At 54.1% G+C, this 11,428-nt stretch overlaps 5 protein-coding genes across 5 annotated transcripts; 3 read left to right on the top strand and 2 right to left on the bottom strand.

Moving 5' to 3' along the window:
• Positions 1 to 234: 234 nt before the first annotated feature.
• On the top strand, positions 235 to 1,167 carry MAA_00637 (uncharacterized protein; the record flags this gene model as incomplete). The annotated part of the gene is made up of 2 exons (XM_007818635.1): positions 235 to 547; positions 638 to 1,167. 2 exons carry the CDS (start codon positions 235 to 237, stop codon positions 1,165 to 1,167), a joined length of 843 nt encoding a protein of 280 aa, XP_007816826.1.
• Positions 1,168 to 2,225: 1,058 nt separating this feature from the next.
• MAA_00638 (NlpC/P60-like cell-wall peptidase) lies at positions 2,226 to 2,969 on the bottom strand (the record flags this gene model as incomplete). The annotated part of the gene is made up of 1 exon (XM_007818636.1): positions 2,226 to 2,969. The coding sequence occupies one exon, from the start codon at positions 2,967 to 2,969 to the stop codon at positions 2,226 to 2,228; it is 744 nt and encodes a 247-aa protein (XP_007816827.1).
• A 986-nt stretch (positions 2,970 to 3,955) lies between these two features.
• On the top strand, positions 3,956 to 5,101 carry MAA_00639 (alcohol dehydrogenase; the record flags this gene model as incomplete). The annotated part of the gene is made up of 1 exon (XM_007818637.1): positions 3,956 to 5,101. The coding sequence occupies one exon, from the start codon at positions 3,956 to 3,958 to the stop codon at positions 5,099 to 5,101; it is 1,146 nt and encodes a 381-aa protein (XP_007816828.1).
• Positions 5,102 to 6,949: 1,848 nt separating this feature from the next.
• Positions 6,950 to 9,392, top strand: MAA_00640 (cutinase transcription factor 1 beta; the record flags this gene model as incomplete). The annotated part of the gene is made up of 5 exons (XM_007818638.1): positions 6,950 to 7,045; positions 7,257 to 7,476; positions 7,601 to 7,908; positions 7,968 to 8,700; positions 8,953 to 9,392. The coding sequence occupies 5 exons, from the start codon at positions 6,950 to 6,952 to the stop codon at positions 9,390 to 9,392; spliced, it is 1,797 nt and encodes a 598-aa protein (XP_007816829.1).
• Positions 9,393 to 10,095: 703 nt separating this feature from the next.
• MAA_00641 (uncharacterized protein) lies at positions 10,096 to 10,716 on the bottom strand (the record flags this gene model as incomplete). Its single annotated transcript, XM_007818639.1, has 1 exon — positions 10,096 to 10,716. The coding sequence occupies one exon, from the start codon at positions 10,714 to 10,716 to the stop codon at positions 10,096 to 10,098; it is 621 nt and encodes a 206-aa protein (XP_007816830.1).
• Between the last annotated feature and the right edge of the window lie 712 nt (positions 10,717 to 11,428).

The following is an 11,428-nucleotide window of genomic DNA, read 5'->3' as shown; positions in this document are numbered from 1 at the left end:
TTCCTTGATTTAAAACTTGGATTCCAAAGTATCTCCAAAAACCAAATTCCTGCAGTACGTGTGCGCGCTCATCAATTCTTGGCGTCTCGCAGATCTTTCTCAACTTGGCTACTGTTAAGCATCTTTTTTTTCTTGTTAAAGAAGAAGATACCTCACTGTTAGTTTCTCTTACGTTCCAGTGGCCGATTTGTCCTTGTAGCCAAGTAATATTTGCTCACAAGCTTGAGCGCCGCAATGGCAGTACGAGCGACAAAAACTCCAGGGGGAGAATGGATCTACGGGGCGATCAAGGAGGCTCTGTTGTTAGCACCGACTGATCAGCATGGTAAAATAAAACTCAAGTTGAAAGTACACTGGGAATCGCGTGGGATCCAAATCCGAGAATCCATACCCCCCCGTGAAATCGATGAGACGACTACTTCTATCGGCAAAACACCAGAGAAACCAAAGAGAACTTGCCAAGATTACGTAGCCAAAACTTGGCCTAAAACTGGAGCTGATGTGCAGGAGGCCTTGATGGAATTTTTGGACTGCCAGCACTCTTTGGGTAAGCAGGGAGGGCTAGTCACCATTACTTACAATGAATGGACCCAATGGATACCATGACAAGGACTTACTGACTTGTATACTATGACAGGCTCCGACAACCTGAGCTACCTGAGCTACAAGATGGACTTGAATTGGGTCGAGCAGTATGCTCAATATACTGCGGAAATTGGCGGACCGCTTGAACGGGTTGCGGCCATTACTGAACAGCTAGCATGGACTACAGCCACATTTCGCAACTCAAACTTTTCGACGCAAGGCCCTTGCAAGGTCGGGTTTAGCTGGTGGACCAAGGAACGGGATGAGGTACATGCCGAAATAAAGCCCCTGCCTCTTGACCCATCCCCGGAGCCAAATTCTGAGAAGTCCATCCACGCAGCAAACTCGCCCCAATACGTGTTTGAATACAATTCGGAAGATGAACTGTTTCTTCAGCCCATGAAGGAAGACGAAGACGATTCGGAGGCTGAGCTGTTTCTTCAGCCCAAGAAGGACGATGAAGACTATTCGGAGGTTGTGTTGTCTCTTCCGCCCAAGAAGGAAGACGAAGAAAATAAAGAGCAATCAAGGTCCGCACTGAGGCGTTGGGCCAAAAAGCTTTTCGGAGACTGTTGGTCATGATGGCTCTTTTGTCTAGGGCTCAAACTAGGGTTTAAATTGTGGGTTCACAATACAAGGGGTTGCAGAGAGTCTGATCCGTTATAATTAGAAGGGTCACATTTGCGGGATTGTCAGGGGCTTCAAGGAAGACGTGTATAATTATCATCAACATGACCAAATTGGTCGCTTTTCGCCCTCAAGTGCACATGTGCTAGTTGAAAGCTTCCAATCTCTCTGTGCAAGTTCGTCTTCATAATAAAGCTGTTGAATCCAACATGATTTGAGACTTCTGATGCCCCGCTCGAAAAGACTTTGGCCTTTGTAACGTCAAGAAAGGTATTAATGTCATTGTACAAATTCACAGGGCGAGGCGGCAACCCCCGGGCCCCCACTCTTTCTGCCCGACACCCGGCCCGGGCCGCTGGTGGATCCGAGCCAATATTCTTCCCCCGTACGGCCATGACTATTGATTCACATTGCTTCACAGCCTGGGCACCTGTTTTCCCACCTCCGTAGGCCTTCCGCCTCGGCAAACAAGCCGCATTCCCCATACTCCACCGTCCCCCTGAGCCACAGCTTTCTTCCACCCAACCTCCTTTCCAGCCATGCACGGCAAGGACAATGCCGGGGGTACGCAGTGGCATCACGGAGGAGCCGCAAGCACCAGGCAGGTGCCGAGGCGGAACCAAAAGTAGTGCGGGCATTTTCGGATAGCGGCTCTGTGGGGATTGCTGGCCTCTCCAAGACCACCATGTTGAGTCCTGGTGGCTGTTGAATCTTGGGGTTTCTGCTAATCTGACAATGTAAGGATATGACCATGGAGGGTTTTCTTTGCCGCTGCATAATCGCGCTTAGTCAATACGTATTACTGAGTCCTGGATTGCAAACAGCACAAACATGGAAAGCAGGCGTGAAAATGCTGAGCCCTCGGAAAAATGGATTCACCCATTGCAGCACATGGGAATTGTGACGATCAATTGTTCTGTCTACATCCGAAACTACGTCAACAGATGTACATCGCTTCCCCATTCTTTGAACGGCCTGTCCAGGCAAATCCATAATAGCCCAGTCATCCCTACTTAGTCGACAATATTCTTGTACCGATAAGGCTTCGCAGTAACAGAACCGACACCCCAGCCAACGGAGCGAACCCATTTAACACAGCCATCGGTCCCCTTGCACTCGAGCGTGTTGTACTTCTTGTGGCTGGAGTCGGTCCACGAGTGGAAGAGAACGACGTGGCCGGCAGCACCTCCAGTGCCAGCAGCAAGTGTTCCCACCATGTCACCCGCCTTGATATCACTGTAGGAAATTGGGTTTGCAATTTGGCCTAGCGTCACAGTGCTGTATCCAGGAGAGGCGGCATGCAGAGCCATGGATACGAAACCAGAGCAGTCGGTGCGGTAGTTTCTACCCTGCGGATCGGGATACTGCTTATTCATAGAGTAAGGGATGTGCTTGGATACCCAATATTGGCCACGGTCCATAATCTCCTTGCGGGTGATCTTGCCGCCTACTGAGGAACCTCCGCCGCCGCTGCCGCCGCCGCACTGACCGGTGACCATGCCGTTGGAGCCAGTCTTGACGTAGTAGTCGGAGACGAAGCACCCGTCTTGGGTTTTGTCCCAAAGGTTATTACCAGAGACCGTCTCTCCGGCAACCTGGCAGCTGATCTTGATGTCATTGCCCTTGTTATAGGTCTTGATGACCTTGTCATGGGTGGAAGGGCCAGAGCGGCAGTTGACAGTGGTGCCCGTGATTGGATATGCGCTGACCATGGGAAGGGCCGCGGAAAGGGTGACGGCCAGGAGTTTGAGCTGCATGATGGCTTTGAGATTGGCAGGGTAATTCGTTGGTTTTTTTTTTGTTCTTCTGTTGTTGTTCTGCGTGATATTCCAGTTGTAATGTATAAGATGAGGAGGTTTGTTAAAAGGATGCGCCTGTTGGACAGAACTCCAAGATGTCTTGGTTAGTATTTATACTCGTCTTCATTTGAACTAAAATTACCACAGAGTTGATTGCTTACTGTTTGGACATAACGTCGTTTCCTTCAGCTGTGATGCTGGTGGAGTTGAGCTGAAGATGAAGACGCGGAGTGGCAGGGATCTACGGCGTTATGGCAGGCATTCTACTCCAAAAATAGAAGCCATTTGGGAAGCGATCTCTGTCGAGACATGATGAATGGTTCGACATAAGCTTATTTTCGGCGCAATCATGAACGTTTGATGATGCTGCAGAGAGCTGGCGATCACAATTTGTTGTCATCTTCTGCCGTTGGTGTTCCGATTATAGAAATGGGTTGCGCTGCTCCTTCCTGATTCGGGGAGCATCGCGGACGCCTGCTCAGTGCTGACAGCTAACGCAGCTAGCCTCACCCGGGACCGCAGCAGAGGACGTAGACCTTGCAATCTAGATACCAGGGCACAGTTTTCATTTCCATCGACTGGCCGCAAAGAATCCATTAGGAACATTGAAACAAGCCGCCGCTGGCATGATAACGAACATGCCGTCTCGTGGTGCTGTGGATCTTGGCGTTGTGGACTCGTGGTGGGCGACTCGCTCGACGTCCAGTCGCACATGCACCCATGAAAGACGAGCCAACTCCTCCATTCAGCTTGATGCAATTCACTGTCCTGTTGGGAGAATTTCACTCCCTCTGGTTCCTTTGAGAGTCAAGGTGCCTTTGTCGCATTTCCCCGAATGTCAACGCCTTGCTGTCTTCGGCTGAACGCGGTTTAGCGTGTGTGCACCGCGCCCAGTTCAAAAATTTCTTCAACGCTCGGTTGGCATCTCACCACTCCTGTCAGAAATGTCCAACGCCTCGGTTGAGAATTCAATATCGGACCTCCTGACGCTGATTATCACGACGTCACCGACCCTCTCGGCCCCCTCTACCGAGCTGCTCTCTGCCGTCCTCTCGTCGTTTCGCGCTCATTGCGCTCCGTTGTTGAACTGCAGCGTCATTGTCGTGTTCGACGCATGCGAACAAATTACCGCTCATCCCCGGCTCAAGAAAGGCTATGTCACACAAAAGAGCGCCCAGGACTACGAGACATACAAAAAGAACGTTAAACATCTCTTCCTGGAGGAATATCTGCAGACCACCTCCGAGCGGACAGAGCTGACAGAATGTTGCGGCGAAGCTGAGTACGGCTCGCCATCCAGCACGCCGGTTCTTTTCACCACTTCCTCCACAGCAGATGGCCGAATTACCTTCATTGAGGCCACGGGTCAGCGCCTGGGGTTCGGTTTGGCAGTTCGTACGGCACTCCGAGCAGTGGCAACTCCCTACGTCTGGGTACACCAGCATGACTGGGCTCTCATCTATGATGTCCCAATCACACATCTCCTTGGCATCATGACGGCCTCGGAGTTGGCCGACGACGACGGGAGACCCATCAAATACGTCTGTCTGCCCTCTGGCCGCAGGACCTCCTACGCCACGTCGGACCAAGTCATGCCGTTTCCAGAGCTACGGAAGCTCGCCATTGCCCTTAGTGGCGATTATATATCGCCAGGGAGTTCCTCAACCGCCGTCCCGCTGACGCCCATGTTCTTTTGGCACGATAAGCCGCATATCGCTTCGACAGCGCACTATCTTGGGCGTGTTTTCCCCAGCAGGCTGGCCATGATGCGCGGGGCATTCATCGAGGACACGATCGGGCAGAGAGCCAGGAGCCAGATGAAGGAAGGGCAGTGGGCCAAATGGGCAACCTGGCTTTACAACCCCCAAGATGGCAAGCAAGTGTGCTTGAGACATCTCCATGGCAGGACGTGGAGAGGTGAGGAGGAGGAAATCAGGATGAAGGCGGTACATCGTGAGCGAAACCTGGCTGCATTGCGCCAGTTGGCAGATGCAACGAACGGCAATAAAATGGCCAACACCAACTCTAGGTTCCTAGAAGACGACTCAGAGACAGAAATCAGCCTGGACTTCTTTCGAGAAGAGACGTGAGCTTTCTTCGGACTTTGCGTCGCTCTTTCACGTGCTCGAACAACCTCGGTGTCCAGTGGTCGCGACGCCAGCGCCTTTCATCTCGATGCATTGAACTTTTATTTTCGCATGGTGATCCAAGCCGACCATACGGGTAGGCGGGCAAGGTCGACGTCTTGGGGGTCGGAGGCGGCGCATCCGAAAATATCCCGTATGGGCACGTCTTGCATGTTCTTTTTTTTTTTTTTAGATGCAATGAGACCATCGTGATCATGCTGCCTTCGGAGCCGTGAAGTTCCCGAAACCTAGGTCACCTTGGCCTTTTCTCGTCGCATGTTTTTGGCGATAGTCGTGTGAAGCGAGCTCGAAATAGTATCTCGGGTACCGGCTGCCCCCGAGATGTTATATTTAGGTCGCGCGGATATCGTTTGTTTCGGATGCCGCCTACCCCATGACTGGGTCGGCTTGAATTTACACCGACGGCACACGTGGGTGACAGATGTGTTGATTTACACGCCGTTCCTGTGCAGAGACCTGAAACTTGGAGTCCATTTTTTCTTCTTTTTTTGCATCCTCGATCTAAGCGATTCAGTACAGAGCTATCTTTCTTTATATAACTACGTACATGAAATGTATGAAACGAAACTTTTAAGCTTATGCTACCTCTGACAAATACGCCAACACAGCTAGCAACTTGCTCCAGGGTCCTCCAGCTAGCCAAGGGCCTCTTAGGCGGTAGACCTTGATAGGCATGGTCGAGCGGCGCACGGATATGCAGCGAGCCTAGATACTGAGCTGATCTCTTTGCGGCTATAAGGACGTTGTGCTCCGGGAACAAGCAAGACTAAGCGGATACGCGAACTCGTTGGACCATCTTTCGGAATTCAATGTCGACCTCTTGGTGTAGTTGGAGGAGCCTCCTTGTCGAGGTTTCACCGCGTTCCGATTCTACGGATCGGACATTTTTCAACCTTGTGAGATGGCTTCATAGTCTAAAAATATCGCAAGGCGTTTCTGTTCCGGTGGAAGCTCTTGTTCTGTGTAGACGCAACTGTGTGTCTGGCGTACAGAGCCTGGCATGGGCATATCATGGATCGGCCAAACGGCCCATCCAGAATAGTCGGCAGCATCTGCCGAAATGCAAGGCACCAAAGCTCAACTGCACAGTGCTGTCTATCGAGTCCTAGCGTTGATTCTTGCCTCTATATGTACTCATTAGACAGATGACAATCGGTGGCATTTCCGGCGCCGTCCGGATATCCGGGCTGCTAAAGCCAAGCAGCCACCAGCAGCACGTCACTAAACAAGGTTGTGGCGTTTCTTTCTCCAGTCTGCCACCAGACGCCTTGGCCTCATTCGTTTATCGAATCGGTATTGCCAGACGTGGGTTCCGCTGCAACGGCAGATCGACTTGGACCGCTCACCCGCTCACCTTCGGTCGGGACAACTCTTGATCACTCATCCTTCCTGGCCCGTAGCCGTAGCCCTACGGTGAGGCGGCATCCCTGATAAGCACCTGGCGCTTTCCAAACTGAAACTAACGCCCTGCATGGTTTGTTTGCACGCTGCGGATCCGAGCGCAGCTTTCGCAGGGCTGTGCTCGTTTCTCGCTTCGGTTACTAAATTTGAAGAAATCCCTGCATGTGCATCCTGGCCACGATAGCGGGCCGGTGGCAGCTACTACTGTACATTAAGAGGGACGTTCGAGAATATGTACATGATCAATGCTCATTGGATCTGAAATTGTCGTTATTTATTTATTTTTTTAATTCCCTTCTTTTTTGTTCTTTACAATCCACCATCCCGGCCCCCCCCCCCTTTTAGCTACTTTGCATGTTGAATAAACAAGATTACCCGGGAAAAGACAAAATGACAACACGCCAAGATCAATCCAGGTCTCCCTCCAGACCTCGTCGGTTCTATAAACGATCTACTGTAGCTTGCAAAGCCTGCCACGGCCGCAAGGTGCGATGCAACGTCGCCCTGTCGGGGATACCCTGCGCGAATTGTGCCGCAGACGGCGCCGTATGCGAGATTGCGCAGAGGAAAAGACGAATGTACCGTATTCCCTATCCTGCGCTCCATTTAATTGTATACAATATACAATGCATTGGAAAAAATCGCCGACGGTGGCTAAAACAGGCGTCGGTACGCTCCATTTAGAAACCCGGATCAGCTTCGCGCCACGCCCGACAGCCAGCAGGGCAACTCGACGTCGCCGGCACACAGCCATGATCACCCCGAAAATGAGGCAGACGACATTCCCGGCCGCCGATATCCCCCGGGTCTCCAGGCGAATGAGGCGGCATCCAACGCCGCGGGCATGGTGTCGGGGTTTGCGCCTGGCCCTCCGCGAGACGACCAGATGAATGGAACTCGCAGCCCGTATTACCTAGGTACGACATGTTCTTTTATTCTCTTCTTCTGCTTCGTTCTTTTATTCTCTTCTTCTGCTTCTTCTTGTCCCTTGTTCCTTTCCCAGTGTATGACAGACTCACAAGTCTTGTTTCATTCTTCTAGGCGACGAAAGGGGACCGCTAGCCTTGGCCATCAACATTTGCCGCGACGATGGCCTCAAATCCTCCAGACATGCCCTCCTGCCCATGAACAACAGCGCGCCACTGACCCCGCAGGACTGGCAGTACCTGGAGCAAAGAGGCTGCTTCAGCCTGCCGTCTCGCGAGATGCAGGACGCGTTGCTCCGCGCCTACTTTCACTATGTGCATCCCTTTGCGCCCGTCATCGACGTGGCCGACTTTGTCTATCGCTACACGACCGGCCACGTGAGCGTCTTGCTGCTTTGGAGCATATTTGCCGCGGCAGGCAGCGTGAGTCGCGTCTACACTCGGGAGTTGAGAGCCGAGACGGAGCTGACCAGTGTCTGCAGTTTATCGACGAGCAGCTGCCGACTAACGAGCTCGGGGCGACGAGGATCGAGGTCAAGGCGGCGGCGTTTGAGCGGGCAAAGGCGCTCTACGACTTGGAGTACGAACGGGAAACGATAGTGCTCATCCAGTCGACGTACCTGATGAGCTACCGGCTCGGGTGCCTCAACGACGTCAAGGGGCCGTGGTACTGGATCGGCGTCGCCATCAACCTCGCCTACACGGCCGGGCTTCACCGTCTGCCGCCTCCCGACTCGCCGGACTCGCCCGCCGGCAACTCGCGGCTCTGGATCCAGCTCTTTTGGAGCGTCTACTGCCGCGACGTCTGGCTGTGCCTCGCCTACAGCCGGCCGGTGCGCATCCTCCTCAGCGAGGTGACGACGCCCATCCCGACCCGCGTCCAGCTCGCGTCGGCCCCCGTCGAGGTCCCCGACGACATCTACCACCGCTACCTGCCCTACGAGATCAACGAGCTGGCCCGCCTGTGGCTGTGCCTCGTCAGGATCAGCGCCACCCTGGGCAGCGTGCTGTCGTCCTTTTACACGGCCAAGTCGTCGGGCCCAACGCGCCAGCAGATCGACTACATGGAGCACGAGATCGAGGCGCACCTCGCGGACCTCCCGGCCGGGAGCCACAGGAGCGAGCTCGTCATGATCCATGTACACCAGATCCGGCTGTATCACGAGTACGCAACCAACCCCCCCTTTTCCCCTTCACGACGCCGTGTATCACTCCGTATGTATATGTCTAACCGAGCCCCTGCCCCAGAGCAACAACAGCCATCCTGTACATCCCCCAGAACCATAGCCTGCCGTACGAAAGCCCAGCCAAGCACACCGATTCCCTCCAGTCTCTGTGCCTCCGGAAAATGCGCGCCTCGGCGCTGCGAATCACGCACCTGATCAACGTCATGATAGGCGAAGGCCTCACCACGCACGTCCACATGCTCACGTACAGTCCTCCCCCCCCAAATACCCACAATAACAGAAGTACAAGAACTAACGCGCGCAAGCAGCGTTATTGCCATGATCCCCTCGATGCAGGTGCACCTCGTCGACCTCATGTCCTCGAGCCAGCCGACGCGGCAGGCGGGCGAGCACAACCTGCACCTGTGCATGGTGCTCCTCGACAACCTGCGCACGACGCACGTCTCGGCCAAGGCGACGCACTGCCTGTTCAACGCGGCCATTGAGAAGATCAAGAACAAGCCCACGTCGTGTCCGTGCCCGCTGCTGACGGGCGGCGGGTCCGCATCGGCGGCGGCGGCGGCGTCTTCGGGCCCCGCGTCGGCCTCGGGCTCGGATAACCGGAGCATCGTGACCGACGACGACAACGAGAGCCTGTTTCCTGTTGCCGTGCCGGGAATGTCGTATCTGGATATGCTGCCGATGATGTCGCCCGACGGGGAGTTTTCGCTGCATGAGTAGGAGCTTACTTTCTTTTCTTTTTTTTTGGGTTGTGCCTGCCAACGACTATTTTTATCTTGTGACCTGGGGGCCGGAAATACAGCATTTTTTATTCCGTCTATTTTAATGGAGCATACTGTTACATGTACTTTTATGACTACTACCATTTATTACTCCGTAGCTACTCTGCACAATGTGCTAGCTGCCTTATTTTTTATTTTATTATTTATTTTGGACCCGTGTTTCTATATTTACATCGTGTATAAACGTCCCCCGGCCCCGCCCCGCACCTCCGGCCCCCGAACCATGTGGCCGAATCTGCGCGCGGGTACCCGCTGCTGCCTACCGTAGGGACTAGTCAAGCGCCGCACGTGGAATTGTAACACACACACTTTCGGGTCGTGGTCGTGCATGGCCTGGTTTCTCCGTCGGCCCGCATCGTGCATGGCCAGGATTCACCCTTGTCTTCATGTCGCTCGCCAAAGTACAAGTCTTGGCCGTCACGTTCTCGATAGATGCAGCCAAGTATACAAGACGAGAACCAAACAGAAATCGACTTTATTACGCCCTCGACAAGATTAAAACTTCCTACACAACACTCGAATCAAGATATTTGGCAAACAAACAAATGTGCCCCTATTAGCAGTCCTCCTCCTCGCCCGCTTACACAACAACCTCCACCACCACCCATCCGTTCCTCGCAAAGCTCCCGTCCGCTCAGAAATTAGCAGTTGGTCGGCCGGTACGCCTTGAGCGACTTGTCGCCGCCGGGCACGGCGCCCTGCGCAGCAGCCATGTACTTGTCAATGGCGGGCAGCACGTGCGGGCAGCGGTCCTGGTTCATAGCCCTGACCAGCGTCTTGACCTCGTCGGGCTTCATGGTCGACCCCCGCTTCGACATGAGCGTCAGCCCGTCGACGATGAACTGGAACGTGTCCTGGTTGACCAGCACGTCGTGGGCGTCGGCGACGCTGGCGTCCCTCGCGGCCGCCGTGCCGTTGAGGAACACGCGGTCCAGGACGGCCTTGTGCAGCAGCTCGTCGTTTTCGGCGTCGAGCGCAATCTTGCCCTGCCGCTGGAGCTCCTGGGGGTCCATGGACTCGGCGTTGGACAGGAAGTTGGACACGGTGCCCGTGTCGTTGCGCCACGCGCGCGCCGCGGTGTCGATCTGCTGGCTGGTCGGCGTCTGGCCGCTTCCGCTGCCGCTGCCGCCGCCGGCTGCGCCCGTCAGGGGGGACAGGAAGCTGTCCACCATGTTGCCGAGGGCGCCAAAGATGGGAACGGCCACGGCCGCGTGTCCCTGGAGGACGATGACGAGGGGAGCGATGACGTTTTGGGGCCGCATTTTGGTCCTTGCTGTGCTGCGTGTAAATAGCAGGTAGGTGATAGAGGTGAAAGAAAGAAAGAAAGAAACAAGCTCAACGACTAGGACTGTTGATGATAATGAAAGAATAACGCTGCTGCGGCTGCTCTTGGTGTTGTTGTTGCAAACGAGTGTGAGTAATAAGTATCAGATGAAGGCTAGTGTGGGCGTGAGATCACTGAGATGATGGCCAGGTGCTGCTTCCCACGATGCCACAGGACACACAAGACCAATGATATATATACCTTTCCCCGTCGAGTTACACATGACTGTAGTGGTTTTTCCTGCTCGGCGGTAAATAATGGGCCTGTCCGCACAGAAGCTCTCTGTGTAACTTTTTTGTTTCCAACGCTTCGGCGATGCCCACCACGAGCGCAAACTCTACATTATAGTCTTTGTCGCCGGAAATGAGGCACGTTTTAGATGCTACCCACTTTTGACTCTCGAGCATCGTACAGACCGTTATATATGGGCCCATCGTGGTAGATTGCGAGAATCCGTCGTGGGCGCCACGCGCGGGTGACGGTTGCATCCCCACCGGCATTGTCAAAGCACATCGACACATGCCTCCCGCACGCGGCGACCTGTTTGTTTCAGGTCATCACCGCTACGGTGCTGTACTACGGCGCGCAGAAAGCTTATGTGCCGAGGGACTTTGTGGGCTGGGTGGCCAGATGCGATGGCCTGGGATAGG

Source organism: Metarhizium robertsii, assembly GCF_000187425.2.
Source record: "Metarhizium robertsii ARSEF 23 chromosome Unknown MAA_Scf_7, whole genome shotgun sequence".
Classification (NCBI taxonomy): domain Eukaryota; kingdom Fungi; phylum Ascomycota; class Sordariomycetes; order Hypocreales; family Clavicipitaceae; genus Metarhizium; species Metarhizium robertsii.
The sequence above is the reverse complement of the archived record's forward strand: the minus strand, read 5'-3'. Positions and strand labels throughout refer to the sequence as shown.